Raw genomic sequence first — 27,102 nt, 5'->3', positions numbered from 1 at the left:
CAACATATCTGTAAATTTTTACACAAAATATCTATGATCTTTTAAGTATAAAATATTTTTATTTTATGTTTTAATTTTGATGTAATGATTCTCATTTTATATACAATATCAACACCCTTTACCTTCAAAACTGACTTATTAGCAATTACTGAATTAAATGATGACTTGACCAGCCATCTTTAAGAAGCAGCTGTAAAAGTGGATTTCCAAGATGACCATAATGTTGGCCATAGTGGAGGTCAGATCAACACACAACGTTATAGTCATAAAATGTCCAGAGTTGAGATGAACCAGGGAACTTGGGGGAAATGTGAAACAGTTGTCATAAAATGATATTTTCCAAAATACATGTACTTATTAACAAAGCCAGTCTGGAGAGGATTGCTCTAACTTCAATTGGAATGATAATGAATTTTGGCAGGTAAAGTAGTAATCCTGATTGGCTGAGCTGAACGAGAGTGTATGTGTTCCCAGTCAGAATTTAGGGTTTTAAAATAACTTCCCTCGTGGAATTAATCAGTCCAAGTTTTTCTGCCCAGGAGGGTTGTCAGAGATCAGTAGAGTACTTTTCTTGTCAAATAAATTGTCCTCAGGATGAGTGTCAGAATTTAAAGTCAAGGATATGACAAGGGAGAGATTCAGCCTCATGGGGAGGTATGAATATTGTATAAAGCACAAGATTAGTCTAGACTGCATGCAATGTATATTCATTGATGCAAGTCTGATATTATTATTGAATTTATTCCTTTTAAATTCATACTTCAATTTTTCCTCGAGTTCAGAAATAATAGTGCATGCTTTATGATTCATGTATTATATGAATGTAATACAATATTTTGTTATTAGAATGAATTGGGATTCAGTTGTTTTATATATAAAAGAAATCATGTAGTGCAAAATTTCATGCATTTCTTCGTACACAAACTGAGGAGTAAATTATCTGTCTTAAATGATTTCTATCATAAAGATTTTATGTTCTGTATAAGGTATACTGACTGAGAATTGATTTTCCTTGGTCTAAAAATCTATGTCAGTGAATCACTAATTAGCAAAGTAGCTTAGCTAGGACAAGGAGTGTTAATTAAGTTGTGAATTCTCTTCAACAGAGAATCAAGTAATGTGTCGATTGTCTGAGTTCAGCTGGTAACTTTAAGGCCACAGTGGGGCAATAATAGTATCTGAGAGGGCTTATTATGTCATGGTTCGGGGCCCCAAGTGGCCAAGTGGTCTAAAGCGTTCACTGTTCCGGAACACTGCCATCTCACCTGTCTGCGTGGGTTCAAGTCCAAGGCTCCACTAGCATGGGTACGTGGGGAAGCCTGCCAGTAACTTCTCGTGGGTCGGTGGTTCTTCCCTGGGTTTTCCAGGGTTCTTCCTCCACCAGTTATACTGGCCACCATGTATAGCCTATCTTGTGCTGAAAAATGGTGTTAAATCCTACATCAACAACAACAACAACATGTCATGGTTCTCAGTTAAGAATGTAAGTAGCCACTAACAAGACAAAGATAAATGATAATAGGTTTTTGGTGTACCAGGGGCGGAATTACCATAGCTAGGTCTGTTTATTTTTGGTAGACAGTATCTGACGCAAAAGAGAATTGGAATATTGTTTGATCCCATGAGATGAAGAAACATGACATGTATTTAGGTTGGGTACAATATTTTTTTTTTGAAAGAAAGAAAATAGCAATACACACCTGTATCGCACAGTGGGAAAAGGATCACAGTCTGCAACCAAGAGGTTGATGACCAAAGTGGGTAAGAGGAAGGGAGAAAGAAAGAAATATAGAAATGCCGACCAATTACCAGCAGTGATTTGCAAAAGGACTGAAAGCACCAAGTTATGCTGTCATACCAGCAATGCGAGTTCAAACAGTCACTGGATCATATGATGAAATTTGTTTGCTCAATATAACAGAATGGCTATTTGAATTTTGCATAATTCTGTAACTCTAATTCTGAGTGAAAGTGAATTGTTCATTTGGTTATGTAATTGATTAAATCTTACGAATGGGGGCTCGTGTTATTCTATTTTATATCTCTGTACTGATCTCTGATACTGCATCCCTCGATTCCATATTTTATTTTGTTGTTTACTCAATCCAGGCAATAACACCATAGTCGTCTTCCGGATAACAATAACCAAAACCCTGAGGAGTGGAGGAGATCACACATTTCCACCAACTTCTGACAGACGTGATAAAATAATCAGCATGGGATTGGTGAGAGGGCTGTCAGATTTCAAACCACAAGAGTTTAATCACCTTGTGTATACTTGTTTACTGAAGGAGAATAGTGTTGTCAATAATTTGTATTTGCTAGTGACATAAATAAATGTGTGTACCTTCTACTATTCTAAAAAAATGATTCCCATTACTGAAATAGTCACTGCTGAATGCCTACATGGCTCTGTGACTTTTACTTTAATCAGGTCATCTGAATATTAATATAAGTATGCCTAACAAGTTTAATTTGTTTAACTAAGTTATTGCTTATTAAAAGTACTAAAGTTATGAAGAAGAAAGAAGGTGCAAGTCCAAACAGTTTAAAATGTATATCTACATGAGGCCTAAGCAGACCTGATATTTTTTACCTAGCTTACATATCAGTTGACCATTTTACTAAGAACGTTTTTTCAATATTATAAGAATACAACACACCTGAATGTAAGCTACCTCCCAAATTTATATCATTTTAATTATTTTATTAATACCCAACAAAATGTTCTTTTAAACATAAAGGCACATTTAACTCATTAACCCCTGAAATGCAAGTATGTATCACATTTTGTGGACTACTACTGAATACATCCAAATAAATCGGCTCGCATTAGAGATCTTCATTTAGCCTGCAGCCTAGTTATGTTAGAAACATTGTTTTTCACTGGCTATTTTGCTCATACTTGTGCAGAATTATTTTTTTGTGCTTATTGGACCCATCATTTTCGTGTCCTGGACCCATTTTACTCCAAATCCCCATCTTATCCCACTTTTTGCAAAGGTTCTATTGTCCATATGCAGTTCAGACCAGTCTGCCTTAGATCTGAGGCCAAAAAGTCTAAAATCTGAACACAAAATCCGATTCTGACCAGAAGTAAATTTTGAGTGTAAAAAATCGGTCTCAAAATATGTTTTCCCTCTGGATTTTGTAATGTGACTAGATAGAAAGTCCACATTATTTGGCACTATTGTTTAACTACATCTGTCTACTTTTTTGTAATACCGCTCACTTTAGTGTATTGTAAATGACCTTGATGCTACAGAGCTCAGAAGAAGGGTAATGCTTCCAGATGCTTAAATGGGGCACTGGACGTTAATGAGTTAATAAGAACAGTCCCTTGCTTGTAAATGAAGTTGTCCAAACTTTGACAATATAAACGAATTTACTAAGTTGCAATGAAACATGGATGAAAAATAGTCACTAGATCTAGAAGCCAATTAAGCCAATCATATTCAGTGCATCTCCCTAATACGTTCTGATCTCACCTACTATCAAACCTGTCTAAGATACTGGTAATTTAATGTAGATCAAAGTCTGAGTGGAAATCACTCTTCTAAATTGGAACAAAACAAGCGAGACAATCAGACAAAAGATCACCTCACTAATATCCATGGATCTTGTTCATAATTGTACTCCTCCAAGATCTTCAAGACTTAAGCCTGTTTACAAAAAAACTGATCAAACTTGGATGAGAAATACAGCCTCTATACTGGTAACAATCTCAGCCTATTACAAGCAAAATTACTTATTAATGTGGATGGATCCCATGCATCATCAAACTTGTATGAATCAACTGCAGCATTAATTTTGAGTCAGTTACTTTTACCACTATTTCTCAATATTGAAATTTGGGAGTAGTGCCTACTTGACCTAGGCAGTGCACAGCATTAGCTATGAGGTTATTCCTAAACCTTTGCAATATAGTCCATAGTTTACTGGAAATGACAATATTTAGGTTAGTTTACTGGAAATGACAATATTTAGGTTTCCAATTTTTAAAAACAGATTTTGTCTTTGCCTTCTTCAGGTAGACGTGTGATGACTCCTTGAATCTGAAAATCAACAGTATATCCATAATTTATTGATCTGCATATAAATCTCCCCAATAGTCTTCCAAAAGAATTTATAAACTAGTTTTGATTCTTTTTTTTTCTGTAAAGTTTCCAGAGTATCCATATCTATGTAATCCAAACATCCCATGTGAATTTCTAATATTTCCTGCTCAATTTCTTTTTAACTTGTCCTGTTTCTCATTTGGTTTCCTGATAGATTTATCTTTAGTTTCAGATCTTATTTTCATTTTAAAAATTTCAAAGAACATTTGATCATTATAGGAAAGTGAAACATAAAGAGAGTCCTCTTTATAACCCCCCCAGGCAATATTCATTTACAATGTCAGCTATATACTTTTTGACCAAGTCGATATAACTATTACTTATATCCCTCAACAGCTGAGCATAAAAATTTCCAAATTCCTTTTCCCCTTTGACACTTTGAAAAAGCCACACTCAAAACAATAGCTGACCAAGGCGTTTTATGATAAATGCATCAGCTGTATTCATATAAATATCGTCAGATACAAAAGAGTAATCTACTTTGTTTCAAAGGAGATTTTTGCCTCCAGGCATACATCTTCCAGACAACACTTCAGCTAGTCGGTAATAGCTGTTTCATTTACAATGATCCACACACTCAGAAGTTACTCTTTTTAAATGATATAAGTGATGCTACAAACTGAGGTATTTATGAAAAGGTACACATGTTCAATTGTGTAAGGCATAACCAGCATAACTGTTATGTGTTCAGGAAAGAATGGTAATAATAAATGTTAAAATTCTGAATATAGATCGACTAAGATCATCATCAGTCTATTTTACTTTTGTGTTTTGGCTGAGTGTGATTTGGATTTTTAACGTAGCTTTAACAATTTTTCAGTCATATTGCTACAATGTCTGCAGAGTGACAAGTTTATAATAATGTCTAGCACTGTGGCAAGCTTAATGCCGAGCGCCAAGCATTAGTACAATTTTTTTAAAGTCTTTGGTATGATTTGACCTGGGTGTTTTGGCTGAACAAAATCATAATTTTCCACACAATGGAAAGCTGGATGTTTCAGCGTCGCCTTTGAATATAATTGGCAGATTTGTCTTTTGTCTTCCAATAGCAATACCAGCCAGTTAATCATTAAAACCTTGAAACTGGCTTGGGTTAAGAGGGAATTTTGATGGGCAACTATATGAATACTTTGATGTCTAATTGCCATTCACTCTATATAATATTAGCATGATTACCATAGTTTTTATGGTATTAACATAATTTTCAAAGCATTATTTCTGAAACTTCATTATTGTATTTTGGGTTTATCATTAAAGTCTGATGCAGTGGTGCCCATGATGAAAAATCCAGTGGATGTACTTATTCATTGGAATGTACTTCATTCAGCACATTTGAGGCTCCAAGTGGCCAAGTGGTCCAAAGAACTCACCATTACGGATCCCTGCCATTGCACCTCTGTCTGCGTGGGTTCAAGTCTCAGGTTCAGCCCATGTGGGCATGTGCGAAAGCTTGCCAGTAGCTTCTCATGGGTTGGTGGTTCTTTCCGGGGTTTTCCCGGTTTTTTCCTCCACCATTTATACTGGCCACCATGTATAGTCTATCTTATGCTGAAAAATGGCTCTAAACCCTACAACAACAACAACAACAACAACATCAGTCAGCACGTCCAAACCTACAATGTACACGTGGTGCCGCTATTATGTGAATACACACACTAGCCTAATTGAGAGTGTTGAATCAAACCCTATTGTTGTTCATTGTTGTCATATAATATTTTAATGAGTTAGGTATTTACAATTTCAAAGCAAATTTAAAAAAATTACTGGTGCACTAATATAAGAAGTCTAAAGCAGTAAAACTGCTAACAAACAATAATCGAGTAAAAAGGGAGAGGTAGTGTTACAGCAAAGGCTCAATTCTTGTCATCATCAGATCAAGTTACACACAATTCTGAATTAGGCAAAAACAACATTAAAAAAAACAGAAAATTAAATAAATTTCATCACTTTTCAAACAAAGTTATACCATTGCTATGTAATAATCATACATGCCAACCCCAAATAGAGTTGTACAGGTAATTTTTGCTAATATAAGTTTGCCTAAATAAATGCATTTAGAACTTAATGCGAGTATCTTGTGATGTTGTCTCTGACTTTTGGGTCAGCTTATATGTGGGTCATGCACTTTTTAATTTTGTATACCCATTCAGTTTGTGGGATTGGCTTATACGCAAACAGGTTTACACGAGTATATACGGCATATATGTAATCTGATAATAAGATATAACTGTACCTCAATTTAGGCTGTTTAAATGCACAAATATCTATAAGGTATCTAGTGGCTATAATTTACACCTACTGCTTTAAATCTATATCCTGACTCGAGTCAAAATTGAGAGAAAAAAGAAAAAGCACATCATCTTCAAACACTAGTATTACTGACAATGAAAGAAACAATAATAAATGATAATACATGAAAATTAGGTTTAACAATTATTCAAATCCATTCTTCATTCAAGTGAAGCTGTTGTCCAAAACTTTAAATGATCAAGATGACATGTGTCATTTTATTCATGCATGTTTAATTATGATGAACAATATTAACTGAAGAACCAGAACTATTGCTGAAGCACAATTACTAATGAAACACTTGGTATGGCTTTGTTTTTCATCCTTTGTGTTCAAATATGACCGTAACATCACTAACTGGTTTGGTTTCTGTGAGTATGTGAATGGCTGATGAAGCTAATCTGTGCTCTGAACTTTCTGTGGCATGCTTCGGAGATGTTACAAACGTTTGCTTGATCAATAGCAAGCGTGCTGCAGTTCCAAGATTACAGCTGCTTGTGCTTCTGCAATTATCCAACAATTCTCTTAAAATTCTGTAGCTAAAGTATGGATAAGACTCCACCAGGTGGTACGATCCTGTGTGAGATCTTCCAAAGACTCTGCATTCATACAAAAGTGTTTCAAGGATCATCTGAGGGAATATTTTTAAGTGTTCTTTTCTGACCACTCTAAGATTGCTCTTCCTCCTTCACCTTGTCCTAGATCTGTTTTGGTAGTCACTCTTCTGACATCCTAGTCACATGGCCTGCCCATCTCAAATGTATATACACTAAATAATGTAGAGTACTGAATATCACACTTCATTGTTTTACAAAATCAGTGAATCAACATGATGTCAATCAAGTCTGTTGGTAAATGTTTACATTTGTCATGAAATTGTTTAATTAAACAAGTCCAGCATTCTCAAAACTACAGATAATTAGATTTGAATTTTTTTACACATTTTCATGTCAGACAAAGTTATCCATTCAGCATGAATCAGCTAAATTGATGAAGAGTGAAATAAAGTCCGGAGGCTGAAGATGGTTTGTATATTAGGCAGGCTCACATAAAGTAGTGATTACCTTGTTTTTCAATTCAGTTAGCATCTTCACACTTTGATGGGGTCTGAATATATTAAATGCTGACGAAGCTTGCTAACTGCATTGAACAAAGGGTAGCTGGTCATTTTTGGTTCACATGTGAAATGACTTTATCCAAACTGACAGGGATCTAAGTTGAAAGTTACCACTCTGGAACCACATTAGCACTATAGAGGAGAGGAAACGAGAGGAGAGAAGATAAGAGAAAAGAATAGAAAGTCAGAATAACCTAAAACAACAATTCAATATAAGCTCAAACAAGCTTTTTACCAACATTACATAAAACAAAAGTCATCAAAACAAGCATGATTTGCAAGACACAAAAACACAGCATATGTACACAGAACTGGACAAAACAAACTTGAAATTTAATTTAAATGCAGAAGCACCAAATCAGGGCAAAAGGCATGCTGCAATGTTGCAACTTTATGATATTTTAAGAAATGCAGGAGGTCATGGGTTCGAGCCTCGACCGAGTCATACCAAAGACTTACAAAAATGGTACTAACAGCAGCCTGGGGTCAGAATAATGTAACTGGGTGGGACATCATGCTACATGTCTGCAGTATGATGCCCCAGTGCTAGACATCACATTAAACTGCCGCACTGCAGACATCATAGTGATATGACTTGAAAATTGTTAAAGCTACATTAAAAATCCAAATCACATCACACATCACATCACATTGGCTGTCTTGGCTTCCTTTAATGTCATGTGTAAGTGATTCCTCATGACAGGTGTTTGATCTGTGATCATACAGGTGGTAGTATTGTTTTAATCATTCAAATAACTGCCATTTTGGTATTGGTATAGTTTTATTTTGTATTCTTTATCTAGGGTATTTGTAACGGTTAATCCACAAAATTAAATACTTACAAATGTGCAAATGTTCGCATACAAAACCACAAATTCAATTACCCATGAAGTTCGCATACAAAACCACAATTACCCATGGAAAAGTCATTTTTTCTTCTTCTTTCTTTAAATACAAAACCACACAAAATTGAGACCCATGAAAATAAATTGTACTACAGTAGTATATTCTATATTGGATCAAAACTGGTCAGAAACATGGCATCCAAAGTGGTAACAAGGTTAGCAATCAGTTGCAAGATCATCTCTGTGATACACATGAATCACACACATTAATAAAGGCTTAGTGACAATGACCAACTAAGGGTGCACTCAATTACATGCCCTTATTGGATAAACAGACAACTGTTCTCACTGTTATTGAGCACCATCAGTGCCAATGTGCATGGACTTAGATTTCACACAAATGGATAGTTTATATTAATCAGCTGTGCCACAAGATAACACCCTTGCTGAAGGCAGAACAAATATGTACATTATTATAAAATATGAACACATTTAAATATTCTTCATGCATTTTTAAGTCAAATGAAATGCATCAAAATATGCAGATATTTTGCTTAATACAGATCTCTGCATCAGACTGTAATGCCAGATTAATCTTAATCTAGATGTTATGTAAGGACTCATGGAAGTGATTATTTCAGGAATAAGAATGTTCCAGAATGTCCGATTGGGAACCACCTCCTTTAAAATTTAAATCATATCATGTTATTAATTACAAAGCTTTAACTCTACCTTTTATTTCATTTGTACAACAGAACCTTGGCCTGGGTACTACACAGAATTTCATTTGCATTTTGATTGGAAAGGGAAATAACACTCAGAGTACTTCTTTCAAGTACAAACAAACTGATTCCAATCCAATTTATCTTATCTGTACTTTAAAGGTTTACTAAGGAACATATTGTCAACTCTTAACCAGCTTTGTTTCCAGCCATGAGATCAAGTACAGATTTACATTTCTGATGTATTCTTCTTATTTATGCATGCTGGTTTGACACAGAAATGACAAGATTATGACTCTTTTAAATTATAAGTATGATCTTGAAAATGACAGTTATTAATGAAACGAAATGACTGACATCTGACATATTTCCAATAAAAATAAAATCCCATGAAATGATAATAGGTAAAATATGTGAATGCACTGCTTATCTAGAGGTATGAACAACCATGTTCCATAAAGATAAAGCCCAAATCTGGTGCCAAAAAAAAGAAACAAGAGTCTCTGAAAGGGACCAATCTAATGAGTGAAAAGAATTTCCAGGAATTAAGTTCTTCATTTCAAATGCCAAGTGTTCATACTAGCACTGATATTCTTATGCAAAAATCAAGATTTACAAATTAGTTGCTGTGGTGAAGATCATTATAAGTCGTTTTGGTGAAAACTCAACATGACCATCCTCCATTCAGGAAGAATGGTTGGTTGGTTGACTGTGGATTTTATGGCACTGTATGGGTTATACAGTGCTCCATAAAGGTTATATGACAAAAATGTATGTATCAAAACAGTTTATTACCAATGAGCGATAAAAGTACAAAAACACAGGAATGTAAATGGTGTGTATAAGGGTAAATAGATAATAAAAGATAAATTAGGGTGATTAGAAGTAAACAAGTTCATTAAAAATACTCAAAGGAAACAGGGATGCACATTAACTATTTGGAATAAAAGTTAACTTCAAGAAATTAAAATTACAAGACACTTTAAAGTTATCAAAATGATCCTTCATGTGCTGAAAACTGTAGTAAGAATTGTGTGTAGGTTGGAGATCAAAACCTATTGTGACAACATGAATTTCAAAACAGTAAAAGGTAGCCATATTGGCCAATTTTCATTTAGGACTAACTAGGTAACACATAAAATTTATTTTGTGGAACCTCATATTGATAGTAATCATCCATTTTAGCTACTCCAGCACATGTCCAGGACATTTAGGAAAAACACTGAAGGGACTGTCACTCAACTGGGTGAAAAGAATTCCAAAGGAATTCATGATAAGACCATTTCTTCCTTATAACTGTCAAGTACTGAGACCATCTGAGATATTATTCAGTGATAACAAATTTTCAAATTAGCTGCTGTGGTGCACATACTGGATGTCAGCTTGGCATCATTTTTATTTAGTATTACATTGATGTCGTAAGACTTCTGGTTAAAATCCCATTTCATAAAGATCATCCATTTAGAGGATCAGTGACAAAAAGAGTTTTAAGACATTTATTGTGGCAGCCATATTGGATGTATGACCATTCTGTTTTGGGACCAACTAGGTATTCTAAGAAATCTAGCAGGCGAAAACCCCATCCTGATAGAGCCATCCATCTGGGAGGAGTATATATAACAATATTTTCAAGGTCAACTTTCTATTCAGGAGCAGCAATAACAACGTTTTCAAGATGGCTGCAGTGGTTGCCTTATTGGATGTCAGACTGGCACCATTTTCATTTAGGATTAACCAGACATCATAAGAATTAAACAGCTGTGCTGAATTTCCATGAATGTCCACTGGACAATACGGAACTTCACAAGTATGGTGATGAAAATTTAAAGCACCTGCTGCATGAATCTGTAGTGGGTGTGGGCCTACGATTTAGAGGAAGATAAGCAGACAATCATGGACAAAGACTGGCTTACATTAAAACTGCATGACAGGTCCTTGAGGGCCAACCCTCTTGTTGACATGCATAGTTTAGTGTTGAGAGGGGATATGTTTGTTGACTCAGCTATAGGTAAGTTAAATGAATACCTCTTAAAATATATATCCCCCCCCCCCCCGAGTGTTATGCGATTAAAGAGATAAAGTCTCAGTAGGTTCAAAGTTGCTCTGTGGGGACGAAGTCCATGGTGACTGGAATGGACTCCAGGGTCCGTGTCAGTTTCATTTACGTAAATTTGTCTTGTCATGCATAATAATTGAATAAATGGTGATAAGGGTATGGATCTCACAGTTTATATGTTATGAACATGACCTAAGCCCATGGAGGATATAGAAATACTAAAGTATGGTCCCAGTCTTGTACATATTGATACTTGTGTTTGTGTCATTGATCATTCATGTGAACATTTATGTAAATCCCTCCATGAGCACAAAAATACCGTCATATGTGTTGCCTCAATCTACACCAGTAGGACTGTCATGAATCTGTTTCATGTTTTTACCTTCAACTTTAGAGGAGTTCAATGACATTACATGTATATAATGTACCGATGGGCTGTATAAACCTATACTTTTTAAAAGGAAACATGTAATGGCAGAACTTTCATTTTTACAGAATACATCAAACCCTTACCTTCTTTTCAAAGATGGCATCTAAAACTTCCTGTATTTGTTCCTGAAGAAAGAAAAAAAAGAGTTCTATTTTGGATGGCAAAAGCAAATCTTTTTCTGCCTGAAAAAATACTAACATATTCTATTCTGTGTCTGAATACAAAGAAACAAAAAAAAAGATCAAACTTCAAGCAAACAAATCAAACACATTTTCAGTCAAATCCTTGTGTCACACAACCATGTAATCACACTTTACATTAATGAATGACAATAGACATTAGTTGACTACTTGAAATGATTTATTTCAGTACAATAGACAATACATTAGTTGACTACTTGAAATGATTTATTTCAGTACCGCACCCGCCTATCCTCGAGTCTCCTGCTGCCTTGCAGGTCGGCTTTGGTTAGCCAAAGGCTAAGGGAGTAAACCCTAAAAGAAAATCCAGAGTGGAGACCCAAGGCAGCTGGACGATGTACTACATCCCCTTCTGGCAACTCCTTGGTCTGGAGAGGGATGGGCTCTGCCAGACGACTTTTGCCCAAGACACACTTATAATGCTGGACAAATCTGAGCTTACAATACCGGATCGGTCATCGCCCGGGTCAACAAGGACCACGCCTGCCGTTGCCCACCAGGACGGAGATGACAAGTGTGCTACTGGTACTATGCATACAATCAGAGCGAGAGACAACACTGCCATTGCCACCTGGAACATTAGAACTCTGGCGCAAATTGGAAGACTCCAAGAGTTGACACATGAGCTGGAACACTACACATGGCACATTCTGGGATTCTGTGAAGTTAGATGGAAATCCCTAGGAGAACACCAAACCAAAGATGGGCATATATTATACTATAGTGGAGAGTGTGACAAGTCCATAAATGGAGTAGGCTTCCTTGTAAACAAAGCCATCAAGGGATCTGTGCTTGAATGCTGCCCCATATCTAGCAGAATCATTTCCATTCATCTGAAAGCATCTCCCTTTAACATCACAATTATCCAAGTCTATGCTCCAACTACCGATCATGATGATGAAGAAATAGAGGAGTTTTACAACAAACTACAGGGTATTCTAAACATGGTCAGTAAGAAAGATATCCTCATTGTCCAAGGAGACTGGAATGCCAAAGTCGGCAAAGATGCTCTAAAAGACTGGGAAGTACATTGTGGACCTTCTTGCAATGAGCTTACCAATGAAAGAAGGAGACGGCTGCTCGAGTTTGCAAGCTACAACAACTTGGTACTAGCCAACACCCTGAGACAACATAAAGCTTCACGATGCTGGACATGGCACTCACCAAATGGAACCCATCACAACCAGATCGACTACATACTGATTCAAAACCGTTACCAATCTGGCATCAATAGAGCAAAAACAAGGACATTCCCAGGTGCTGATGTTGGGAGCGATCAAGACCTCGTGATTATGAACTTCCAGGTGAGGCTGAAGAAAATTAACAAACCAAAGAACATCGGGCTCAAATTCACCCTTGAACAACTGAAGGACCCTAACATCTGCAAGTCATTCCAAGCCACAATTGGAGGAAAATTTTCTCCACTCCTTGTGATGGATGGTGATGTCAATGAGATGACAGACACCTTCAACACAGTCATGACAGCAGCTGCCAAGGACATCATTGGCCTCCATTGCCCGAAGAAAAAACCCTGGGTTACAGAAGAGATTCTGAATTTGTGTGATGCCCGAAGAGAACTAAAAAACACCAGACACACAACAGGGGCATTGAAGTGCCAAGAAATAAACAAGAATATCAGAAAAAAAACTTGAGCAAAGCAAAAGAAAATTGGATTGGACAAAAGTGCACAGAAATGGAGAACAGTCTGATAAAGAATAACAGCAAAAAGGCATTCCAAATTGTGAAAGACCTAACCAGACAGAAACAACCAAGAGTCAGTACCATTCAAGACAAAAATGTTAAATGCCTCACAGAAGCAAGTGACATTGCAGAAAGATGGACTGAGTATTGCAAAGAACTCTACAACCATCAGTCCACAGGAGACCCAGAGGTGCTTGAAGTTCCAGACTCCTCAAATGATGATGACTTCCCCATTCTCAAAGAAGAGGTGGAGTCAGCAATAAGAGCACTGAAGAATGGGAAGGCAGCTGGAGTAGACAACATCCCAGCTGAACTTATCAAGAATGGGGGAGAATCAGTGAAAGAGCTACTAACAAAAATCTGCAACAAGATCTGGCAGACATGTGTATGGCCAACACAATGGACCCAGTCACTGATTATAACACTTCCCAAAAAAGGCAATCTCCAGCTGTGCCAAAATTACAAAACTATCAGTTTGATCAGCCATGCTAGTAAGGTAATGCTGAAGATCATTTTGAACAGACTGAAACCACAAGCAGAAGAAATAATCGCTGAAGAACAAGCCGGGTTCCAGAGTGGAAGAAGCACAACAGAACAAATATTCAATTTCAGGGTTCTGTGCGAAAAGTACTCGCAACACCAACAAGACATCTATCATGTGTTCAAAGATTTCAAAAAGGCCTTTGACAGAGTGTGGCATGAGGCATTGTGGGCCACAATGAAGAAGTATAACATGGGTCAAAAGTTAACCAATACCATCAAGCAGCTGTATGCCAAGGCTACCAGTGCAGTAATTGCCCAAGGTGCTGTGGGAGACTGGTCCAGACAACAGTGGGAGTGCGTCAAGGCTGTCTCCTGTCACCCACGCTTTTCAACATCTACTTAGAGCGCATCATGAGCGAAGCCCTGGAAAACCACTGTGGGACAGTCAGCATTGGAGGGCGTAACATCACCAACCTCCGCTTTGCAGATGACATTGATGGGCTGGCAGGCAGTGAAGACGAGCCAGCCACCTTAGTGAAGAACCTGGACGAAACATCTTCCAGATTTGACATGGAGATAAGCGCTGAGAAGACAAAACTGATGACAAATAGTGGCAAACAAATCTCAGCCAAGATTAAAGTCAGAGGACATGAACTGGAAACAGTGAGCCAGTTCAAATATCTTGGTTCCATAATCACTGAAGAGAGATCAAGAGCAGAAATTTTGTCAAGAGCAGCACAAACAATGGCAGCTATGTCAAAGCTAAGACCCATCTGGAGTGACAAGACTATCTGTCTGAAAACTAAAATCAGACTATTGCGAGCTCTAGTCATCTCAGTCTTTTTGTACTCATGTGAGGCATGGACCCTGACAGCAGAATTACAACGAAGAATCCAGTCACTTGAAATGAGATACTACAGAACCATCCTGGGCATCTCTTACATGGATCACATCACAAATGAAGAAGTGCGTAACACCATCAGGCGCAAAGTAGGCCAATATGAGGACCTCCTCACCACCGTCAAAAAGAGAAAGCTGAAATGGTATGGCCATGTCACTAGAGCCAACAGTCTATCCACAACAGTCCTGCAGGGCAGCGTCCAGGGTGGCAGAAGAAGAGGTAGACAGAGAAAAAAGTGGACTGACAACATCACAGAATGGACCAGGAAAAGTTTTGCGGAGACACAGGCATTGGCACATGATCAAGAAAAGTGGAGGGAACTGGTCAGATGTTCAGCAGCACAGTGCCTCAACGACCACACTAGGTCATGAGACTGATGATGATGATGATGATGATGATTTCAGTACACAAAGAAAATTCAAGCATATTAGAAAACACAACTTCAAAACTGAAGCAAAAAAACTGACCAGGTTATAATCCTTTAACATCAATCACCCATGAATTTTTTTATAAATACATCTCAGATAGGCCTTTGAAACTGAACTAAATACATTTAAAAACAAAACCAAAACAGACACAACAGAATGAATTTTGGCTGCAATTCTCCAGACAGTTAAAGCACTAGTGTTTCAGAACTGGTGAAAATTGGAAGGTCATTTCTATCATTGTTAACTCAACCAATGAACTTTTCCTGGTTAAAATGGTCTGGAGCTGAAACTTTTATAAAGACAAATTCCAAAATGTATAAATTTACAAAACATTATATGAAATAGTATCTGTCTTGTGCTGGGTCATTTCAAAATAATTATTGTCCACTTCAATTAAATTCCAGGTTATGCAACCAGCATGTGACCAGGGCAGGCAAAGTATTATCATCCCCATTGATGGTGTTAAACACAATGTTCAAGATAAAAGCTTTGACTCTAATGGTTTTCTCCTTTAATAAATTGGTGACATATCTTTCTAACATTTGAACAACAACTTACGTTTTTCTTCTACGGGTAAGTATAATTGTTTAAGAAAATAATACTTGTTGTATCAGTGTAGTGACCTCATAACTAGTGAAACCCAATTCTCACAATTTTTACACTTCAACTCAACTTATTGAGACTCTTTCTAATAAAGAACCCATTCATTCTCACTCTGAAAACAGTATTAGTCTGTTTCACTCCTCAATGGCGAACTATATACAACTGAGTCCCAAAACACAAGTGCATAAATAAAATTCTTTTAAAATGATGTCTGAAAATCGCAATGCATGAAACAATTTTTGGGAGAAGAATGTATGGTGTCTGAAAATATACTCAGTAGTGTCTGAAAACAAACAATAAATAAAGTACACAAGGAAAAATTATTCATGAATATTGTTATGCATATTTATATTTTTTGTAACTCCTGGAACATGGTTTTGTTTAACTTTTGGTAATTTTTATTTATGATTATGTTACACACTATACCCAAATACACCCAAATTTGCATTATATACACCATGTACCCAAATACATCCAAATTTGCATTATATACACAAAATACTCAAATACACCCAAATTTGCATTATATATACCATATACCCAAATACATCCAAATTTGCATTATATACACCATATACCCAAATACACCCAAATTTGCATTATATACACAAAATACTCAAATACATCCAAATTTGCACTCTATATACAGTATACCCAAATACATCCAAATTTGCTGAGAAATCAGATTCATTCCTATTTTAGATTCACTCTTATTTCTTGTGTTCCTTTTGTAACATCAAGTCTGCAGATATGTTTTATGCTGTAATTAGGTATTATCTAAGGGGATAAACATTTGTTTGGATTGTTCAGTGGAAACAGAAAGTGCTCATTGGACTATAATTTAATTTTGGAACTACTGTGAATTATTCAACAGAGTTCTGGACAATGCCATTTTGATGTCGTGATTCTTGGCAGACTAGTACATTTCCAGATCTGAAATTTATAAGGAACATTTCATTCTTTTGGGAATGCTTTGGCAGTCCAAATGCTTAGAGCATCCGCCTTGGACGCGGAAGGTTACAGGTTAAACCCCCCTCCCCCCACCAAGTCATACCAGAGACTTACAAAATTGGTATTAGCATCTGCCTCGCTTGGCACTCAGCATTAAGAGGTTTGTGTTAGGACTGGTTGGCCTGGTATCAGGATACTGTGACTGGATGGGACATGATGCTAAATGTCTGTGGCATGATGTACCAGTGCTTGACATCACTATAAACTGCCACACTGCAGACCTTGTAGCAATATCACTTAAAAATTGTTAAAGCAACATTAAAAATCCAAATCACACACACACACTCATGCTAATTCTTTTGGACTTAATATAACCTTTTATGTATTATTTTGGATTCAGTTCATAATCCTGTAACTTCCTTTCATATTTTCATTTATAACTTTTGATAATAAAATTATCTGTTAAGATTTACAAAAACTTGTTGATTTTGCCTCTTTCTGTTACAAAGTTATAACCACAGTCATAACAAGCAAGTACTCTATTGGAATCTTTAATGACTGCCTGGCCTGGCCTAAGATGCAGTACTACATCCTGGATTCCAAAAAATACATGTTACCATGTAACTTAATCCTTCCACACTCTTTCTGTCACAGACCAGATATAGTGGTCATGTTGGAATATCAACATGGCAGCTCATGGTGGTGGTGTTAAGTTTCACTGCCTCAAGCAGAAAGTCAGGGCAATATAATTATATAATATGGGACATCCACCAAATTGCATGGAATTTATCTATCAGTTGAGCATAAATGGTGCTAAATGCTCAATTAAAGTTGTATACAATTAAGTTTAATACTCAAAGACTCCCCCAATAAAATACATTCATATAAGTGTATTGTGAGAGATGAAAGATAATTATCTGAGCAAAGAATCCTGGGACTATTTAGGTGCTTCAAAAATGCACAAAATATAATGATATAATTTTAATGAGAGAAAGAGACAGAGATAGAGATTTTGCTTGAAAGACACAAAAGGAAAAAGAAATTACATATAAGTATTAGATAGTTTCATTCATCATTAACATTAAAAAGTGCCAGAAATGCTATGAATTATTATGTTTTTAATCTCCCCCTCCACCGTCTCTTTTAAATTGTTTGCTTAACATGCTCGTACACAATGAAATACACAGAGTGCTATCTAAAATACTTCTACTAGTCAAGGCTCTATCTAGTACTTGCGACCCAAACATACATATCCAGTGAAACACATTTTCTCTGGAACTAGACAGATGTTTCTCTGACCGTACACCTAATGGTTTTAAGCAAACTCTATGAAGCATTTGTTGCAGCATTCTAAAACAACGGCATAAAAAAATATATATGATTACTAGTTTGGTCATCTGACGAGTTTAATATTACCAAAGAGATGGGTGCTAGTGATAAAATAAAAAAAATATTTTTGGAAGGAGATAAACTTTTATGTATAATTTTCAGCTGATACATGTTCAACAGTACATCCATTTATCCTTTGGAATCTAGTTGACCTAATTTCTGTCTGGTTAGCTGCTAAAGGATATGACCTTTTTTTCTTTTTTTTTTGGAGGGTTCTCTCTCCTTTTTGATCTTCGCAGACCATTTAGGGAGGTCCTCCTGCCCTACATGTTTTTGATTGTTATTTTGTGTGTTTTGCTATTGTGTTATTGTTTTATGATTTTTTTTTTTTTTTTTTTTTTTACTTATCATAGGATTTTATGTATTCATATTTTTTCAATGTATTCATCTGTGCTAAACCAATTTTCTTCTTCCTCCTCTTGTTGTTGTCTTCTTTTTTCTTTTCTTTTTGTTTTCGTCATTTCTCTGAGCGCTTTCCGTACTTTAATTCTGGGCTTGTTTTTTGTTGCTCATCTTTAGTGGGGTTTTTTTTTTTTTATGCTTCTTCCTGCATTTGTTTTGTATTTGTATTTTCTATCTGTCGCGATTCCACTCTCTGTTTCCTTTCTTCTTCCTCTCTTATCCTCCTCGTATATGGATGTTCATGTGGATTTATGTTTCCTTGCTGCGGTGACTTGGTGCTTTTTTTATATCTGATAGTTTGGGTACTTGAGTTTTCTGGATTTGTTGTAATTGGAAGGTTGTAATCTCTTCCTGTAACGAATCTTCTCTTAGACTCTTTATGTAAGGGTGCTCATCTTGCAGTTGTTTTGCAATTTCTATACCTTGCTGTAATAACTTGGTTTCATGTTGCTGTTGTGATTGTATTGGTCTAATCTCTTTTCCTTGTAGGCTTTGTAGAGTTTGTTGGTGTTGTTGGTTCTTACTTCCTTGTTGCTGTTGTGCTTTTATTGTCCTTTGTTGTTGTTGTTGTCTGGTTTCAATAACTTGTTGACCTGGTGTGTTTTTTGTTGTTGACTTTTTTCTTCTTGTATTTGGACTAGTTTCTGTTGTTGTTGCTTCCTTGGATCTATTGTCGTCTGTACGTCTTTATTTCCTGCTTGTATCTGTATTTGTTGTTAATGTTGTTGTTGTTTATGTTCTTGTTGTCCATTTTCTACTGGAATCTGGGCTCGAGTCTGTTGGTGTTGTTGTTGTTGAATTTTCTGCCCTTGTTTTGTGTTTGTAGTGTCTTTCTGTAGTGACTTTTGTCTTTCTTGTTGCTCTATATTTCCTTGTTGTTGTTGTGGTTGTGGTTGTATTTGATCTATCCTTTGTTTTTTTGCTGCTTGTATTGGTACTTTCTGCTCTTGTATTTGTTGTCGTTCTTTATGTTGTTTGGTACCTTGTCGGTTATTTTCTACTGCCTGTACTTCCTGTACTTGTAACTGTTGTTGTTGTTGCTGTAGCCCATCTTGTGATATTTGTTGTTGTTGTTGCTGCATCTTTTCTGTTGCCATTTGTCTGCTGGATGTGTTTGTTGTTGTTGTCATTGTTGGTACTGTCATTTCTTGATTTTGGGAACATTTAAATGGTGTGACCTATTTTTCCACATCTATTGCATGCACGGTCATATATGCATCCTTTGTACCAAGTCTTGGCTAGGAACCCGAACATGTAGAAAGCTCTCTTGATCTTCTTCATATCACTTTTTTCAATTTCCAATAATCGTGTTCCATCTAGTATTGTTGTCGTCTCTATAGTTCTATTCTGTGCTGAGATAACTGGAATATGAAATTTTTCCTCAAACCGTTTTACTATTTTGTCTAGTGGAATTTCAAGCGGGATGTCAGTCACATGTAGTTCTCCTATTCGTTTTTTTATTTCTCTTAGCAAGGGTGCTGGTTCTTTTACTGTCACTTTTTCTTTCCCAATAAACATCTCTCCATATGGCAAAATTGGTGTCTTCCCTTTCGGTCTTACGATGTAACCTTTGTATCCGTTAGGGTTTATGAAGTACACTCTGTTTATACATTCTGGATGTGCTATCTTCATTGCTATCATTACCGAAGTAATACTAGGTATTTTTTCCCTTTGTATGTGCCTCATATCTATCTCTTGCATACCTTCTCTATATGCGCATTGCAGGTAGCTTCCTTCATGCGTATCATTCTTTTCAACTTAAAGAATTTCTCAAGTTGTTTCACTTCTCTTCTAGTCGCCATATTGCCTCATGTTTCATGTGCTCTGGTTTCGCTTGCTTGATTTTCCATGGTATATTTCCTTTATATTTGTATTTGTATATTTGACATTTGATATATGTTGATTCTTACCCTTGTTAAGATTTGGAGTCCATAGTGGACAGTAAAGATAGTCCTGTTGGGGGTCCTAGTACTTCTAAACTGTTTGCTTTGTCCTTGCCATTTTCAGATGATAAAACAACAGACTGTACTTCTCAAGAAGGAGTATAAGAATCAAAAAAAAAATTTTGAAAGCTATTTCTTGCTGACAAGTTAGAATGATCTACAGGGCTTGTGTTCTGTAAAAAGAAGGAGAGCTGCAAACAACCCTCCTGGTAGTTTTGAGGAGACTTGCTCACTCTATCTCAAATATTTACAACATCATTTAGAGCACATCAATGTTTACGGCACATGATTAAAGATGCCAACAGGTACGTAGCTACTTGCCCATTGATAATAAGCTGGATAATAAAAATAGACATCCAAGTACCCCTTTTTTTAAAAATGCCCACGTTCAGATCGAGACAGAATAACAATTACAGTTCAAGTCTCATGTCATGTGCACATTTATTCATCATCACTGGGTCTCGTATCATTGCTTACAATTTACTTGTCATACATATACTATATAATAATAATACTGTATTAAAAATCAGGACACTTCTTTTCTTTCTCCCTTGACCTATTTAAGAATCAGTGCTGATATTTCAAGCTAGAATGTAATAACTTCATGCCCATCCTTGGTTTGTGCACCTTTTTGCTTGCAACTTAATACACTTGTTTTGAGATCCTGATGACATTAACCTGGTCAATACCTTTCATCAACAAGTACTGATTAAGAGAAAAGGGAAAAAATCTTTGTTATTTAATAACACTGAAAGAACAGTTCCAAGACGGGTTTCTTGAATGTGAAACCACTAGTCACAGATTAATTCTATTTTGATACAACATACGTGGACCTGTCTAATAAAAAATAAATGGCACCAGATATCATCAATAATGAGCTTTATTGATGTGACTGATGGATGTTATATGACTGAAAAATGTCAGCGGCAAGGGATTTTGTTAAACTTAAAAACATATCATATCCTAACTGATGTTAATGGCATGAACCATGGTAGGTTGATGATAATACAACAATCATTTGTGAACTTTACGACAATTAATGAAAGTAACTCTAGACATGTGTATGTGATTCGGATTTTTAATGTAGCTTTAACAATTTTCCAGTCATACACCGCGATGTCTTCAGTGTGGCAGTTTACAGTGATAACATGCATTGAGGCATTATGCCACAGACATGTATCGTGACGCCCCACCCAGTCACATCATCCTGGCACCAAGTCGAAAAGTCTTAAGACTATAACCACTTGATAAGCACCTATCGAGGCAGCTGCAAGTACCATTTTTATAAGTCCTTGGTACGCCTCTGCCAGGATTCAAACCAACTACCTCCCACATCTGAGGCAGATGCTCTAACCTCTAGGCTAACGGAGCGTTCCTGTAGACATATAACTAGTTAATGTGAGTGCTATGCATAAATAATTTATCCATTTATTTTGTCTATACTCTCGTGCTAACTAATTCAAGTGGATTAGCCAATTTTTTGAAAAATAAATTAATTGCAGATCAAGGTAAGAAGCAACAACAAAAAAAAGTTTTTCATATAGTTCTCTGAAATTATGGCATGTAATATATAAATTTCTCTTTTTATCCTCTGATTATGCTCTTTTGCCACTTAGTAATAACACTTAGTAATAAATATGCTTATACCTCTCTTGGGGGTTGGCATGTATGAACATACAACAAAGCAGTTCAATTTTAAAAATTTAATACAATTTTCTGGTTTCAAGGTAAAAAATCTTTAAAATCAATGGATACCCAGTAGAAATTTCCCAATTTTTTTACATCTCTACACATAATGTCTGATATTAAAATGGTGGAACCTGTGAACATATCACTATTTGTGCAAGGCAACTGCCATGAAATCTGGGACAAAAATTAGGAAAGTCGCTCAGAAAACATCGGGAAATCTTTGTTTTGAACATTAAGATTGTGGAGAGTGAATGGACTGCTCTAAAAGAAGTGATTTAAGGAGTGTGACAGTGTGCAAGAGTGAGTGCATTTCTCAAAACACAAGCCCTGGATCTAGAAATGATTATTCGATCCTCATTCTGGTTTGGTAATTGCACCTTACTTTTTTATATAAATCCCTTATATCCCATTTACCTGAGAATTGGTTATTCCTATTTAATTAACAACAGTCTTATTGGAGTCATTAAGTTGTGTTCAATGATTATTTGAGAGAATTTATTTATTTCATTTATTCATAGGAATTAAAAGGTGCTCATAAACTTTAGGATTAAATAACTGAGTTCATTTTAATTTTTTCTGGCTTGTATCACTTGATAGATCAAAACTGTTAGCACATCAAACTATTCCAGACTGTCTGCACATCAGCATAAAAGACTGGACTTCATTTGAAAAACCGCTGGAACTCATTTTAAACACTCAATATATTTGGACTTGAGAAAGAACTTTTTGGACTATTTAGGATTTCATTGACTATTTAGTAATTTATTTTTAAATTTTCACTTTGCATTCTATGGAAATAAATTATTTGTCAAATTTTACTGCTTTTCACTCTTTTCTGTTAATTAGTATAAGATCATATTGTCATAACAATAATAATACAAGGTTAACTAACTGAAGAAACAATTACAGCATAGAAAAAGCGTCAGTCCAATTAGTATGTGCAGATTAGGGAAAGGGCAGGATGTTGTCATTTTTTACCATATTGCAGTAGCAGTATATTTCTCCTGAACATCCATCATCATCATCATCTACTGCAATTCAACCAAAATGCCTACTATTATGAAAACTCTTTTGTGAAATGGGTATCTGGTAGATTCAAATGTATTTAATATATATGAATAGCCACTAGTTTTGCACATCAGTTTAGTTTTAGCTTTATATAAGTGGAATTTCTGCTCAGTTTACAATTCTGTGCATTTAAAACAATTGTCATACTCTGATAATTAAACAATGCTGCTTTCAAAGATTGCAGATAAAGCTACAGAAGAACGATTTAGAGGTATAGCTCATGAATATTTTTTATTTTAATATACAATGTCACATATTTCTTGCAGAATAAACTTTGGAAAGAATTAAAACATACATGTCATAATGTTCCTGTGTTCTTGATCGAACATGTTCAGTATAAATAGTAGTGTTCATTCACCTCTTCTTGGGTTTTATTTGTAGTACTGCTTTCAATAATTTTTTCAAAGTGGGTCTTAGAAAGCAGTTCATGAGAAATGTAACATTTTATAATTTGTACATGTAAAGGTATGAAACTGACAATATAGTGTTAGATGTGTGTGTGTGCATGTCTCTCAGCTGTTTGTGTAGTGTGTCAAATCACAGAGTGAATACAATAAAATCCGTGATGAATACCATAAATTCACTTAGGCTGCAATTAAATGTGTGATAAATTTCCACTAGAATGAGTATGTCCACTAGAATTGGTGGGGGGGGGGGCACCTAATCCTTTGCCCCTGAGTCCACATCCACCATATTAAGTGGTCAATCCATAGTCCATGAGGTGTGTACTGTACAGCAACACCATAAGTCTAGTGATGTTTTAAAATATGGCAGAATATAAAGTTGTTACAGAAGCATAAATGATATTTATTTATAACAAAACATGTATAGAATTAATTGGATTACTAATCTGCTATTTTTGTACTTTTCTTTTCTTTCATGTTTGGTTCTGTGGTTCAACATGATTATGAACTGGAAGCTTCAGAAGCTGAATGGATTTGCTGTAGAGTTACAGTAGCCACTATTGCTCCAGTAATCAAAATGAAGATACTGACATGATTTGCAATGATGCTTAAATTATTACCAAAAGTTCACAATAAACTATTCCAAAAATGTTCACAATAAACATGACATAATTTGGATTTACAACCTCTGAAACTAAAACTCACCCACCTCCAATTCAGAATACATAAAGATGTTCAACCAGGCATACCTGGTTAAAGCCATCAACATATATCAAGTCAAATATTAAGAGCAATAAATGCAAGTAGAATTAGTGATGGCATTTTTTTTACCTTGGCAAACACATGCCTTAGTAATTCTGGGTGACTGTGTTCAGCTTATGCATAATATGGTAAATGATAAACAAGAAAAAAGTATTAACTCATTAACCCCCGGAGGCTTTTATCATTTTAGCTGGAAACGCAAGTAGGAAATATATTTTGTGGGCTACTTCTGAATACATCCTAATAAATCGAATTCCAAGCTATTTTGCTCACACGTGAACAGAAGGGTAAAACTTGGATTATTTTTTTGCTTATTGGACCCATCATTTTCGTATCCAGACCATTTTTTATTCCAAATCCACATCTTATCCTACTTTTTTGCAAAGGTTTGCCTGTTTGTGTGCAGTTCAAACTAGTCTGCCTTAGATCTGAGGCCAAAATGCCTAAACACAAAATCAGATTCAGACAATAGACAAAGTTTTGGTATAAAAAAAATGAGTCCAAAAAAAAAATACATTTTTTCCCTACGTATTTTGTGGTGCAACTAGAATGTCCAGATTATCTGGTACACTGTATCACTGCAGAGCTACATCTGTTAATCTTTTGATAATACCACCCACTTTAGAGTATCTTAAATGACCTTGATGCTACATATCTTGGAAGTAGGGTACTACCTCCTGATGTGTAAATGAGGTGCCAGGGGTAATGAGTTAATAGAGTGCATCTTTTTTCCACTTCACTAAATACAATAATGTAGTGTTATCAATCATCACAACAAGCTAGTTTCACAACTAAAAGGCGATCTGAGATTTACAAATTATTCATTTTAGTTACTAAGTTTCTATTATTTTTCTGTTTTAGAATTAAATTAAATACCCATTATGAAATCCTCCATTTCTATACAGTAGTCTACTTACAGGATCTAAGGATCGGAAGAGAAGGATTGGTTTCACAGCTTGGCTCAGCCGGTTCCTCTGCTCATCTGTCTTGGGATACACGATCTGGAAAATAAAACAAAATTAATGTGAAAAATTTAATGAAAATTACATACCTGACACAGAACAAGTTAGTTCCACTAGCACCTGAATACAAAATTGTGTATCTTTTGTACTCAAAATGTGGTGTATGTAACTTACTGCAATAATGGAATACAAAATTTAAGTTGCAATTAAAAACAACAGTCTAATCTGGAAACTCACATCTATTCATTCTTAATGCAGCATAAAAGAAAAAGAAAGAGAAAAAAATTCTGTGAATTTTGTTCAACAACTATCATGGTAAGATCCCAAAAGTTCACAATATTGAAATCTACTTCCGTGTAAGTTTGAGTTGTAAAGTATCATGAAGGACATAGAAAGTAACTAAATTTCACTACCTCCAATGGCATAAGAGAAAAGGTAATTTAAAAAAATGGCAACAATTTGATTAATGATTTTGATTTTGACTTTGAAGATAAAACCTTGACTGTGATACAGGAAATGCCATCAAATGGAGAAACACAAGTGTACCCTGGTTAATCCCCTTACCAAAAACATTTCTGATTTCAAGCAGAAAAAAGCTTTAAATATTGACCTGTGACCTTGACCTGTAGGATAAGACCCAAAACATGCAATGCAATGCATCGTTTTGGTGACAATATAAACTTATACAGCTTTATCCTTTTATCTTCAACAGCTCTTAACACATTAATCCCTAGCGATGACTTAACAGAGCAGGAAGTAGTAGCCTACTGCCAAGCTCTGTAGCGTTAAGGTCATGCATGATACACTAAAGCGGGTGGTATTATAGAAAGGCAGACAGATGTAGCTCTACAATGATACCAAATAATCTAGAAGTTTGTGTTGCACTACAAAATACAGGTAAAAAAAACGCATTTTTGGACCCGACTTTTTTAAAACCTAAAATTCGTCCGTGGTTGGAAACCGATTTTGTGTATGGATTTTACACTTTTTGGTCTCAGATCTAAGGCAAACCGGTGTGAACTGCAAACAGACAGATGAGCCTTTACAAAAAGTAGGATAAGATGGGCATTTGGAATAAAGAGAGGTCTCCATACAAAAATAATGGCTCCGTTTAGCAAAAAAACAAGAAAATAAAGAACTCAAACTTTTAACCTTCTGCTCATGCGCGATTCAAATAGCCAATGAAAAACGATGTTTCTAACACAACTAGGCAGTATGTTATTGAAAGATCACCGGGAATTTGGTGTTTTCGGATCTATTCAGAAATAGCTTTCAAAATGTGTTTCCTACTCGATTTTCAGGCAAAAAGTCAGAAATCTCCAGGGGTTTAATGTGTTAACAGTCTTGAGTTTGGAACACTCATTACTGAAATTAGCACCTGACTCTTTGGTGTGGAATTGATAGCATGTTTCAAACACAAATAGGTCCAGAAAATGCTGTGGCTCATATGCTTTCTCTACATAGAAGCTGTCATCCAGGTTTCGTCTATACTGATAAATACAGATTTGATCAATGAGCACTCAGAGATGTAAAGTTGTTGAATTTTTAATTTCATGGTGTTTGCATTGGTTTGCCATGGGAAATGAATTAGTGCTGAGTCCTGAAAGGCTGATAGCTTGCCAGAGGCTTCTTTATGGGT

General features: G+C 35.8%; 1 protein-coding gene across 1 annotated transcript in view; it reads right to left on the bottom strand.

The window, feature by feature from the left end:
- LOC149788982 (cAMP-dependent protein kinase type II regulatory subunit-like) overlaps positions 1 to 27,102 on the bottom strand; it is a 246,554-nt gene that overhangs the window by 98,614 nt on the left and 120,838 nt on the right. Inside the window, exons 4-5 of the mRNA XM_089975138.1 lie at positions 25,419 to 25,502; positions 11,661 to 11,702 (exon numbers count right to left, since the gene is read on the bottom strand). Coding sequence (XP_089831264.1) covers positions 11,661 to 11,702; positions 25,419 to 25,502 — 126 coding nt within the window. The remainder of the gene's footprint in view (positions 1 to 11,660; positions 11,703 to 25,418; positions 25,503 to 27,102) is intronic.

The sequence above is a fragment of the Sinohyriopsis cumingii genome, chromosome 11, assembly GCF_028554795.1.
Source record: "Sinohyriopsis cumingii isolate HCF-2022 chromosome 11, ASM2855479v2, whole genome shotgun sequence".
Lineage (NCBI taxonomy): Eukaryota > Metazoa > Mollusca > Bivalvia > Unionida > Unionidae > Sinohyriopsis > Sinohyriopsis cumingii.
Note: the sequence above shows the minus strand (reverse complement) of the source record. Positions and strands in the feature narration are given on the sequence as shown.